Genomic DNA, 12,928 nt, shown 5'->3' with positions numbered 1-12,928 from the left:
GCATATCGCACCCATTCACAACACACATTGGCCGGGACCAATGGCTTTACTTCAGAGATTTTTATGCCTCAGACCTTCGCATTAGAATTCCTTGAGCTTTACTTCGGATTTATTTAATTTGCATTGGGTCCGTTCAACAAAAACAGAAACAGCTGCTGCTGTCAATCAGATCGATCAGATCTGACACTATTCGGAGAGAACTGTCAGTTCCAAATAGACGAGAGAACATTCCTGCAACGACTGCTCTCGTGACTCGTGGTGGATCTGTTGAGGAAGCTCTCGCAATCTTTCTTCGCAACTCGTAGCTGCTCTGTCATGTGAGATATATTTTTTTCCTTCTTTTCATTCGAACAACTCGTACCACTAATCACGATCACCCATCACTAGCCAGCCACAGCAATTTTCTTAGTAGTGAAGGAGAACGGCCGACGAGCGGAGTTGCACCAACAGCAGCAGCAGCTAGTGGATACATTTTTTTCTCCGGTACGGGTTGCTTCCAGATTTTGATGAAATTCTCCAGAATTTTGTGTCCAAATTAATAGCGAAGTTTGGTTTTTGGTTGAATACTAATAAGTTACTTTTTTCCCCTCTATACTTTTTCAGTTGAACATTTACCATACAAACCCGCTGGCAAAATGGCCCTGAGCGACGCAGATGTCCAAAAGCAGGTAAGTGGCCACTCCGGAATGACTGAACCAGGATAGTGTTGTTGCATAACATACATTCCTACCTATGATAATGGATCTAAATACGAGGGGATTCGCTTTTCCCCTGGAAATTATATTTTTTCTCGAGATGAGATCAAATCCACGGAAACGTCAATCCGTAGCGAAAAGGAGCAGGCTCTAAAAAGTCCTTTTACCTCAAGGAAGGGACCTTAACTTGGTAGGAAATTTTACACCATGGAATGCTTTTCGAAAGGAAACGAACAACATTGGACGAAATTGAGCGGATTTCGGGAAAATGGAAAGAATTGAGTTTTCTCACTTGTGCCTCTGGGTCACGGGACCTGTCATGTGAAGCGTAATCGTATAGAGTATTGTGACGGTGGCCCCGTGAGTGATGTGTATGTGTGGTAAAAAATGTCTGCTGGGGGAAGATAAAAATGATTATTTTTGCATCATTTCCACTTGGCATATACCTAGCTGCTTATTTTTCGATTTACTGTCGCCGACGAGAAGGGACGACTCTTGCGCATATGCAAAGGGAGCCACATATTTTCCTTCTAGCAATGGTGGAAGCAAGTTAATGGTAATGCTCCAAAATACACTGGATCCGAGGACTTATCAGCGCGAATTATTTTAATTTCCAGTCGTGTTGGTCAAGAGGTGTGTAAATGTGAACCAAGAGTGAAAACAAAGTGTCACATGACCACTACCATCAGACGGGTTCAGTATAGCAAAGCAGCGCCATGTTCATGAGCTAGGTCTCTTTTCCAATGCAAGAGCATTGCATGAGGGGATGATCTTTTAAAGTTTTAATATTGGCTAGCTTGCCGTTGTTGTAATATGTATAATGTATCTAGTGTAATATATGGGTTGAACTTCAAATTCTTGGTTGAACAAATCAAGCTGAAGCAGAAAAAAAATTACTAAATAGAAATGTATGCACCAGAGATTATTAAGTGGTTAGTAAATGTTTAACACTATTACTAGAAGAATATTTATGTTTCTCAGCATCGTTTACCGGTTGAATATTTTTCGAGCATTTGCTTCGTATTTTTCTACTTTTTTTGAGTGGGTAATTTCATTCCAACCGGAACCTTAATGCCTGCCTAACTGCGTGTTTGTTTAGCACTTTTTTATAATGCGTTTATTTTTCCAGGCTCATTTGATGTAGCTTTGCGGAGCCGATATTCATTGTTTAGATCACAAAATTACTCAATACTAACGTTAGTAAAGCGGGCCCGATTACTCGCGGCTATCTCGAGGTTAGAGGTAACAAATTGTAACAAATGGATGGCAGGGTAGGGATTGAGAACACAAGGTTTGGAGCAGTGTTGGCAAAATCATCAATCAAATAATATTTTTCCGCTCTCATATGCTCTCAATATCACGCGTGATTTTGGAACAAAATATCATGCTTGATACTGATTTTACAAGCTGCTTTGATATTGCGAGACTATTCACAACGCGCAAAAATCAAGCTGAGAGCTGACTCAACACAAACACGATTTCGTTCACCATCGTTTTCTTAGAAAGAGAAAGTATAGTTTGCTATCTCTGTTTAATCTTCACCGATGGCAGACACGAAGGGACTGCTGCCAACCGTTATGGAAGTTTCGGTTCCATACGGGTGTAAAGCAAAAGTCATTAAACTCAATCTCATCACAGTTTGGTGAGATTTGCAGTTGGTGAGTTTTGTTAGCTTGATATTCCGAGCTGCGATATCAGAGCTTGCAAAATCAACCGCAGGTGTTTGCTTGTTGATTTTTGTCTACGAGAATCAAGCGTGATCTTGGGCATTGGTGAGATTTGATTTTTTTGATTTTTTTTTCCAACACTGGTTTGGAGAGCAATGTGCTCTTGATCTCGAACTAAGCGACATACTGATGAAAAAGACAAATATATGGGCACACCGATGGGCAGATAACAACTTGGGAGAACACAAGATGACACTAACTACTAAATCCTCAGATCTATCCGTTTTAAAAACACATAAATTAAATTCAAATAGTCGAAATCTCGGCTAGCCAAGACATCTCTAATGGATATGGCTAGTTGGTTTCCTCGGGCCCTGAGGGATGTGGATAACTCAGATCTGGCACCATGGTGTAGGGTACATGACCAAACAACATGCTCGATATCATGATAACCACTGCCACACGCACAGAAATGTCCGTCAGGCTTGGAATGCTCATTACAGCTAAAATGCTACTTTTCGAAATTAAGAAACTATGAGATAATAATAATTTGTATGTGTAAGATGCAAAAAGGGGACGTTAAGTTTGTGTATGACACATGTCAATTTTATTTTCAGAGGATCAACATTAGCTATTTTAGTTGTAATAAGTAATCACGATTAGTGAGTACTTCTCGTTATAACTAATCGCTAATTGGGACATTCTGGAAGCGAAATTGACAGGCTTTATGTGTCATATACAAACTTTACTTCTTATACCCCGTTCACATTACAGCCTATATCACGTAATATAGGCTGTCTTGCAATGAGCACTCATACATAGGATTTCCAGTGAAAACTAGACGTATGAGTGCTCATTGCAAGACAGCGTATATCACGTGATATACGCTGTAATGTGAACGGGGTATTATTCTTGGATCTTACATATAAAAAATATAATTATAACGTCTCATAGCTTCATATTTTCAAAAAGTAGCTTTTTAGCTGTAACGAGCATTTTTAAGCCTGCACCCCATACTAAAGTATTGCCGAAGGGCGCTCAAATATTATTTTAGGTTAGGTTCGAAATTTTTATTTTTTCGGTTCCATTTCCATCATTCAAGAACGCAGTTCAGCTTACCACACTACATATTGTGTTAAATGGATTTAGAGAACAGGGCAATATAGAGTATAAATACATTGCTGCCTAAGATACAAATTACCGAAGGTACGAATCACGTGGTTTGATTAGAGAAAATTTATCGTATCACAAAATCAACGAAGGCGCTAACATGATATCAATGTAGTCATACTTAGGGTTCGTCGGTGCTTAGGGGTCGTCCATATATCACGGGGACAGAAAAAGCATGTGTGCCCACCTCACGCTCCGTGGACAAGCGTGGCCATCAGATTTACCCCTCTTATGATTTCCGCGTGGCATATTACGTTTGTCATGCTATCGCAAAAAAATTCGATTCGTACTTAACTTTCGTTATCAACTTTTTTAAATAAACGCTCATAGATGCAAAACAAACAAAATTCAAAAAGAAAACAAAATACTTAACTAATTTATCTATGGGGAGAACAGACCCTTTTTACGAAATGTCCCCGAATAATTCTCCAGATCTATAAGTCAGTTAGGTTCCAAAGGAGGTCAATATGAGCCTGATAACTTAACAATGAATAGAGGAAAGTAGGGCAGTTTGGCCACGTTAGGAAAATCATCACTAATCATACAAAATTCAGTGGAAAATGCGAATGATGTTTACCCAAATGGATAGTTTCAAGCCCTATTTACATCATGAATATGAATTGAATATCAAAAGCAAACTTTTGAATCTTATGCAAAAAGAATTAAAAAATGATCGTTTTGTAACCCAAATTAAACCGTTGGGGTAAAATGAGCAGGGAATCAAAATGAACGATTCAGATAAAGATAATGGCATTCTCATTTTGGTTACACTCATGATTAGTACAAATCCATAAATCACAATGGACAGTTCTGGAAACGATAATGCGATTATCATTTGTGTAACAGATCATGATCATATGAAATAGCGATAATCTCAGATCATCATCATCAGCTCTCGTCACTGAAAATTCCCCATTTAAGACAAGGCTAATCAAATACCCTACAATATGTGAATTTTCGGAATGAGGATGACGTATAGAGATCGAAAATCGATGTTTGCCGCCATTATGAAATCCAAGATGGTGGCCATCGATTTAAGAAAAACTGTCGAAAATTGATGTCCGGCACAATTTGGAAATGCAAGATTACCCTGCAATGTGGGTATTTTCGGAACAGGGATAGCATGCAGATGTAGAAAAATAATATCTGCTGCTATTTGGGAATTCAAGATGGCGGCTATTGATTTTAGAAACAACTTTTGTCAGCCGCCATGTTGACTAGAGTATTTGTCAGTTCTATTTAAAACCAAAGGCCACCAAATTGGATTCCAAAATGGCGGTTGACATCGATTTTCAACATCTACACATTATTCCAGTTCCAGAAATACCCATATTGTAGTGTATTTGATAGTATTTTTTTCGAAACCAACGGCCGAGATGACGGATTTCAAAATGGCAACCTATATTGATTTTCAAAATATATGTGTCATCCCGATTCCAAAAATATCCGTATTATAGGGTATTTTCCAAAGACAGCAAGTTCCTTGATTTTGGGATACATTACAAAGTGATTGTTATCATATCAGTATATTGTCGTTTTTGTTGCTGATCATGATGTGTAAAACAAACGATAATCCATGATCTTACTGTACACTGATCATGATTCCGTTAACTAGTATTTTTATCGTCGGTAAGCATCGGAAGATAGCATTTTCTTGATTCCCTGAAAATGAGCACCCTGTTGGGGTGGTATGAGCGACCTTGTAAACAACGGGTAAGAATATTAATGTTCTCTTGAAGCTTTATGAAGGGTCAGCAATGAACAGTTTTAGCGTTTTAGCATCCAAAGATTTAACAGAAACAATTATTTTCTGTAGAATAAATTAAATTTCAGAAGAACTGCCTATTTAAAGCTATATTTTTTCAGTATTGTAAATGACTAATTATTTACCATAGCAGCTGTTTCAAACCGTGATTTCATATGATACAGTCATATTTATGAAAGGAATAATGCAAAATTGTAATGGATGTGCGGAATGTATGGAAAATAATGTTGTGTCGTATAAATTTCGCTCAGATCGTGTGAATTACATAAGAATCTTATGAAAGCACAAAAAATAATAAAAACTCGCTTCATAAGATGGATCTTATGAAAATCATTTGCTATTTTTGCCTGAGTGTAGAACTTCTTGAATATTTTTGAAATCATAAACTGGTTCCGGAGATGTATGACCGGAACATGTTCTGGTTTGAAATGCCAGTAATAATCAGACCATAGGACTATGCTGGCCTCATCCGGCTAAAATCCATCATGCGTTACCTTAAATCACATGCGAATTCATCTATATTTTCTCATCGTATGATCACTTTAGTCGAAATTTCTATTAGTAAAAAGTAAGATTTTATCATTGGAGGATTAATTCAGGTTTGTATGTTCTCTATCAAATCGTGGGTGGGACTAACCTTTGATTGTCCCACCCAGGTATTTTTGTGCGTAGGACATGTCCCACCCGTCCCATCCGCACCTCGCGCCTTTGATTGTAATGTTTTTTCTTAATGTTGTGAAGATCAGCACTTTACTATTCCGGTAAAATGTACTGCATTTAGCTGTTCAAATTAGCTTGAAACAAGGAGGGGTTAGGAGGAAAGGGGTGTAAGTGAGTTTAAAAGATTCTCTTCATCGACTTTCTCTTTCGTTAATAATTCAGCTGCAAACACATTGGTTGATTCGTGTGCCATTCTGGATGCTAGATGAGAACCTCCTTTATCAAACTATGTGGCAGAAATACCGCAAAATCTGTTTATAACGGTGTGGATATCAAAAGAGAAAGTCGATGAAGAGAATCGATCAAAGCCACTTACACCCCTTTCCCTTTGATAATCCAGAAAATATAGCGCATCAAGCTGAAAATTGCATTAGGTCCTAAGTAACATTGATCGATTCTCTTCGTCCACTTTCTCTTTCGTTAATAACTAGAGCACATAGCAGTTTCTTGTTGTATTTGTCGCCTTAGATGCTAGATAAAAACTTCTTTTATCGATCTGTGTGCAGAAAAAACCTGGGAATGTCTTTAATTGGCCGTGGGGATACAAAGAGAAAGTCGACGAAGAGAATTTGTCAATGTTACTTAGGACCTAATGCAATGTTCAGCTTGAATATCACAAAAAAAACCAGATAAGTTAAAAAGATTTCAATTATAGTTCCTAGGATTATTCACTCATCAGAAAGAAGGCTGAAGCTGCAACATCAAATGATTTCGAGGCAATCTCAAAAAACTTCCATGCTTAAAAAAAGTGCACATTATGGCGAGCATTATGGCATATATTGACAACCAAGATTATTCCAAATTACTTCCATTCCAGAGTTCATCAGGGAAAAATTAAGATCAAATCACAAACCTAGCGATAAATTAAGAGGATCCCGAAAAAATGCAATGGATAGTCCAAATAGCAAACGTAACTAAATCCAGTTCTAGGTTTTCTTTAAAATCTTTCGAGCAAATTTCCTATATTATATGGAAACGTTATGGCAATTTATTACTACTCGGAAACTCACATGATCTGCGAACTCACTCTTAAAATCGCCTTACTACACTTATTTAGCAATATGTGCTTAGAAACCCACTCTAGTCCACCCTATCGTTGCTTATGAAATTTTAGTCAACTCGTTCTGCCCTACGCTGTAAGACTTGAATTCAAATTTCATCCCGGACAAGTTACGAATGACCTAACATGTGTTAATAAAACAAAACAATAATCGTTATTTCAACAATAGATGATATTAAATTAAATTGTCAATAAAACTTTAAGTTAAGTTGCTTAAATTTTAAAAACTTATGACTGCACTACTTTTGAAAGTTTAAAATGAAATCAGACTTCTGTTGCGATAATTGACAGTTCAGGGGGAAGAAGATTTGGCAAATGTCCACGGTACATCTAATAAAAAAAAAATATTTTTGATGATTGTCCATACAGACCTATCAAAAACTGAAGCCCCTTACTAAGAGCACTTTGTTGAGTGCATGGTTTGGCAAAATTTTATAGTAGGACTCATTAGATTCTATCTGCTCTATTCCACCCAGATCAAGCACATGATGGCCTTCATCGAGCAGGAGGCCAACGAAAAGGCGGAAGAAATTGACGCCAAGGCCGAGGAGGAGTTCAACATCGAGAAGGGTCGCCTGGTACAGCAGCAGCGCCTGAAGATCATGGAGTACTATGAAAAGAAGGAAAAGCAGGTTGAGCTGCAGAAGAAGATCCAATCTTCGAACATGCTGAACCAGGCCCGTCTCAAGGTATATTCCCAAGCTTTTATTTTTAAAATGAGGAAATGACTTATGGTCGATTTATCTTGTTTCGAGTAGGTGCTCAAGGTACGTGAAGATCACGTAGGAGGCGTGCTCGAAGAATGCAGACGTCGGCTGGGAGAGGTCACCCGTGACCCGGCTCGCTACGGTGAGATTCTCTCCGCACTCATCACTCAGGGACTGCTGCAGGTACGGATCAATCAAATCAAATCGAATTAATTTTTGCTGTTCAAGCAACGTTGAATTAATTTGAATTTTGCTTTTATTTGATAGCTTATGGAACCCAATGTGATCATTCGTGGACGCCAGATTGACGCCCAACTGATCCAGAACATTCTGCCATCGGCTGTGGAGGCCTACAAGAATCCCTCTGGCAAGGACGTTGTCGTCACTCTGGACACTGAAAACTATCTGCCAGCTAATGCCACTGGAGGAGTCGAACTGATTACACATGGCTCCCGTATCAAGGTACGTTATTGTGGTGGTTATCTTGAAATCAATCAACATGGCAATTTGTAAGCGACATTATCGGGATAATTTCAAATAAATATTTCCTTATAGTTGCATACACCGAAAAAAGTTGACATATAGTTTCCATTGGGAACGCACATGATATTTTTTTCCAATAACAAAATTAATGATTTTTATCTGAAATTTACATAACATTCATATGATCACATGAATTCTATGTGATAAATCACATAAATTTCATTGGACACATAAGATTCATGTGATTTTGTAGTGCGATTTCTAATTATGAGATCACATGAAATTTATGTGAAATTCTAATGGATATTTTCCATTGGAAATGTGATTTATTTTTTTAGTGTAGAGCCTCCGTATATAATTTAACTCAGAAATTTACATTTTTCTAGGTTAACGTCCTCGTGACTTTATCTAAATAACTCAGCCAACACTGGAATCGGCTGACCCATTTCAAAAATCTTCAATAGCGTTCAATGGGACATAATAACTTTCGTTTTGGAGTTTGTTGCGCTCAATTCGGTTTAGTGGTTGCCAAGAAACACGTCTCTACATTTTATAATTTGTAATATCTGCACTGACAAAATTATAGCATAACTTGCTTAATTAGCATTAGCCAAAATCATGGCACCAACAATATTTTATTCTAAATTGAGAGGGGTCTGGATTGAATATATCTGCTTTGGGATGAAATTCATCGAAAAAGTTATTGTTTGAATAACTTTTTCGCCAGTAAAAGTGCCCATCTATAAAAGACTTGTAAATAGTTGTTGTACTGTCTTTCTATAAAAAAAATGATATTTTTTTTAAATGATGTTTTTGAGACAAATCATTTTTAATTTTTTAAACGTTTTTTTAGTGTAGTTTTTTTTTTTTTTATAAAAGCTAACATAATTCTCTCCAATTCGCTCTTTTGCAAATTTTTGGCAGGGTAAATGTCGGCTTCGGCACCTATTGACTGTTTTCGGCAAACAAAATTAATACGGTAATTTCACTGCATTTTTGCATACGCATAACAAAATGCTGCTGATTTCAAGTTGTCGATTATAGAACAGCAGCCGGCGCCGGTGGTGTGGTGGTAAGCGTGACTGCCTTCTCATCCCCAATGGGCCTGGGTTCAATCCCAGCCGAGGTCAGTGGGATTTTTCTGAGGCATAAAAATCTCTGGTCACGTCTTCCTTCGGAAGGGAAGTAAAGCGGTCGGAAGGGAAAGTAAAGCCGGCCCATGTGTGTTTGAATGGGTGCGATATCCTACGCAGTTGTGGAAGCTGCCTTCCTGCACGTTCGATTGCCGTCAATGGATGGCAATCGATGTCCGTCGGTGATTGGCGGAACAGAAACCGACGTTAAATAAAGGAATGATGAATAGAACAGCAGATTAACACGCAGTTTAAATGGAAAGGTTGCCGAAGAAAAAGAGGTTGCCGACAATAGTCACACTCAGCTAAGTAGTTTGGAGCGTTGTAAAAGCATTGTTAATCGGTTCTCGGCATGGAGCAGCAGGCAGTAGATGAATGTAAACAAACAAATAAACAAACACTACATATGTGTGCTTTACGTCGGGAAATGTTTTTTTTTTTTTTTTTTTTTTTTTATAGTCACTTTAACACTCTTGGGTCATTCGTGACTTGTCCGGGGGTGAGATTTGAACTCGTGACTTTGGCGTGATAGGTATGGATGTTAACCACTACGCCGGGGTCGCCCCACGTCGGGAAATGCCAATATAAGCGTGCACACTGCTTAGATTCCTCTGTGTCTTATTGTGCCGTTTTTGCCGAAAATAAGTAGGCAAAGTTGCTTAGGTAGGCGAAATCTTTACACCCATATAGTTTCATTGGAATCGCCAACCACTTGTCGAGTTCGCGTGAAATTCGCCTATATACCGTAAGGTCTACCTTCGACGCTCACTGTATAATTATTTTTTTTTATTATTTTTCTCTTAACTTGCACATTATTGCAAATGATATACTAACTGGTATTAATTGTGATCATACTATTGGTATTTGTTGTAATTGTCCGTAAATAATGATAAAACTTATAGATTGAGTGGTGAATGGCGACCTTACGTTCCGAGAAACATCTTTTCCCAGAAAAAGTAACTCCGGGAAATGTGACACCACTAATTTAACCAAATGGCGTTCGGTTTAACGACCCATAAAAATTTTTAAAACCTCTTCTAAGAAACCTGACTATGCCCTTGCTCGCATGTAGCCTTCCACGACCAATACCGCGTTTCCTATTGTATGCATCCTATGTTTGTCCATCTGACGACATACTTACCGAATGACCTGCCCACTGTATAGTCTGCATAGCTTATCAGCTTCAAAGTATTCACCATAGCTCGGAACTAGCAAAATACGAGCAAATGCAAAATAAACTGCTTTGTAAACTTATCGCATTATAATCGCTTACCTTGTTCCCTTCCGTTGCAGGTCGCTAACACGTTGGAGTCTCGATTGGAGCTGATCGCCCAGCAACTGGTACCCGAGATCCGTAATTCTCTGTTCGGTCGTAACACCAACCGCAAGTTTACCGACTAAGCAGCAGTCCTACGTTCGCTTCATCACACGTACCCCGTGTTTTTTGTCTTTATTTTCGCCGTTTCCTTATTTTAAAAGAATTTCCAGGCAACCTACAATGAAAACGAAAACAAAAAATATGTAGGCAGCACACCATCGCTGTCGAAATTCTTAAGATCCTACTAAATTCTTCAGACGTTAAGGTCAGTTCCACCAGACTTAATACTTACTATCATAAAGACAACGTAATGCAAACTTAATTGGCAATCGAACCCGTCCTCGGGTAGGTCCTTGCTGTGTTCGAAAGATAAATTGCTACTCAAAACCGTTTACTGTTGAAGGACCCGGAATAACATCTACTGGGTACCCCAGAATAACACCTACTGGGGATCCCAGAACAACATCTACTGGGATTCTTGAAAACCTTTATGCGACCAACTCGTGGTAGCCGGCTCGATTACCACCATACATATTTTCCTGGTGCCGATTTGTAGGTTTCTGGTATTCTAAGATTTTTTGTTTTTTTTGCGTTAAATTTCTCTCGATTTTTTATTCAACTAGTTTGTACACAATTTGTTAACATGTTAATTGAAATCATTTTTGATTAGTGCTCTTAAGACAAGTAAAAAGCGTTGTATAGTAAGGATAATCAGTTACGGAAACCGTGTTCGCATTAAAGGGTATGCAAAACAAATTGAACGTTCTACTAATATACTACTACTGAAGCAAAAACACTAGGTGAAAACATTCCTTCGTCAGGTTAAAATTTGGCACTGTTGCAATAGAAACAAATGATTTCTTTATTATCAATTAAAAAGTATTGCTTCGGTTTGATAAAGCTTCCAGTCCTCTAATTCGTATCCAAAGAAAACAAAGAAAATTTATTGAACCTCTCGTCATTTCGGTAGATTTAGATAAGCGATTGATTGTTAATTCAATATTCGGCACCTTTTGCCTCAGCATCTTGCTTCCCGTACACCAAATTTCCAACGATTAGAAATTCAGATATTTGCTGAATGTTGAAGCAACGGCGGGGTTTCGAACATTGAATTTATTCCCCATTCGCCGGACACAAATTAGTGTGTGTGTCGTTTCAAACCCGCCATCTGTAACGTATCGGTGTGTTCGTGTTCTCCAGCAAGGCCATCTGTTGGTTATGGGGTGAATTAAAGGATGGAACAGCACAAATTTCACAACTTATGTATTCAAACCGATTCTTCTCAATTGATTATGGAATTTTTTTTTTCTGCTCCATTCTCGTTTTCTTCTTTACACAACAAAAAATAAATAAAGAAATCAGTATTGCTTCAATCTACTTCTTATCTTTTCTTCAGTTTTAAATCAAACAGAAGCAAACAAAGTTTTAAAATCATGAAATAATTAGACTTAAACTAAGATAATGCTAGCAACAAGAAAAGTATATAAAAGATAATATAATTAATATATAGAAATTGTTGTAATCGTAATGGATATAAATATTAGTTAAACTATGAAACTTAAAATTGAACACTTGATCAATAATACATCATCAAAGGAAAACGTAGCTTACCGAGATCAAAAGCTACACAAACAGTAGTTTGGGAGATGCTTTCCTTGAAATACAATACAAAAAAAAAGTTACAAACATACATCCACACATGCATCAAACCGGAATTTTCTTGTTAAGCCGAACGTCGTCAATCGTTTGGATGTTTACGTTTCTGTCACAGTAACACAACTGTCAAGCCAGCATACCAACAAGCAAATCTGTAGATACCTTCAGGTTATTAGTTGATCTAGTTGATAACAAAATTACTTAAAATTTTAACCACCAAAATTAGGGACAGTAAATAGGATGACAAATGAACGATTGGAGAATAGTTCCAAATTAATTCTTGACGTTTATTACTAACCTTTCCACAAAAACACACGTGCAAACAAGAAAAAATCATCAAAAATCAGAAGAACAACATATTTAATCGAGCTATTGTATGGAAGAATGAACCAGCGGTGTAAAACTATGTAACAGGACAAACATCGATAAATAAAGAAAAACAGTGGTATGGGATGAAGGACCGATCGCTACGAGCTCTATGCTTTGTTTGTTCCGGAGAAGATGCGAAAGAAATTCCATCACATGCAGATGCAGGTCGCTCTCAACTTTTGACA

At 37.8% G+C, this 12,928-nt stretch overlaps 1 protein-coding gene across 1 annotated transcript; it reads left to right on the top strand.

Annotated features, from left to right (window-relative positions):
* Positions 1–321: 321 nt before the first annotated feature.
* On the top strand, positions 322–12,814 carry Vha26 (V-type proton ATPase subunit Vha26). Its single transcript, XM_065238739.1, has 6 exons — positions 322–483; positions 604–668; positions 7,554–7,766; positions 7,836–7,967; positions 8,052–8,246; positions 10,694–12,814. The coding sequence occupies exons 2-6, from the start codon at positions 636–638 to the stop codon at positions 10,799–10,801; spliced, it is 681 nt and encodes a 226-aa protein (XP_065094811.1). The 5' UTR covers positions 322–483; positions 604–635; the 3' UTR covers positions 10,802–12,814.
* The last annotated feature ends 114 nt before the right edge of the window (positions 12,815–12,928 follow it).

This window comes from Ochlerotatus camptorhynchus, unplaced genomic scaffold (assembly GCF_037179485.1).
Source record: "Ochlerotatus camptorhynchus isolate MF236.1 unplaced genomic scaffold, CSIRO-AGI_Acam_v1.1 ptg000928l, whole genome shotgun sequence".
NCBI classification, from domain to species: domain Eukaryota; kingdom Metazoa; phylum Arthropoda; class Insecta; order Diptera; family Culicidae; genus Ochlerotatus; species Ochlerotatus camptorhynchus.
The sequence above is the reverse complement of the archived record's forward strand: the minus strand, read 5'-3'. Positions and strand labels throughout refer to the sequence as shown.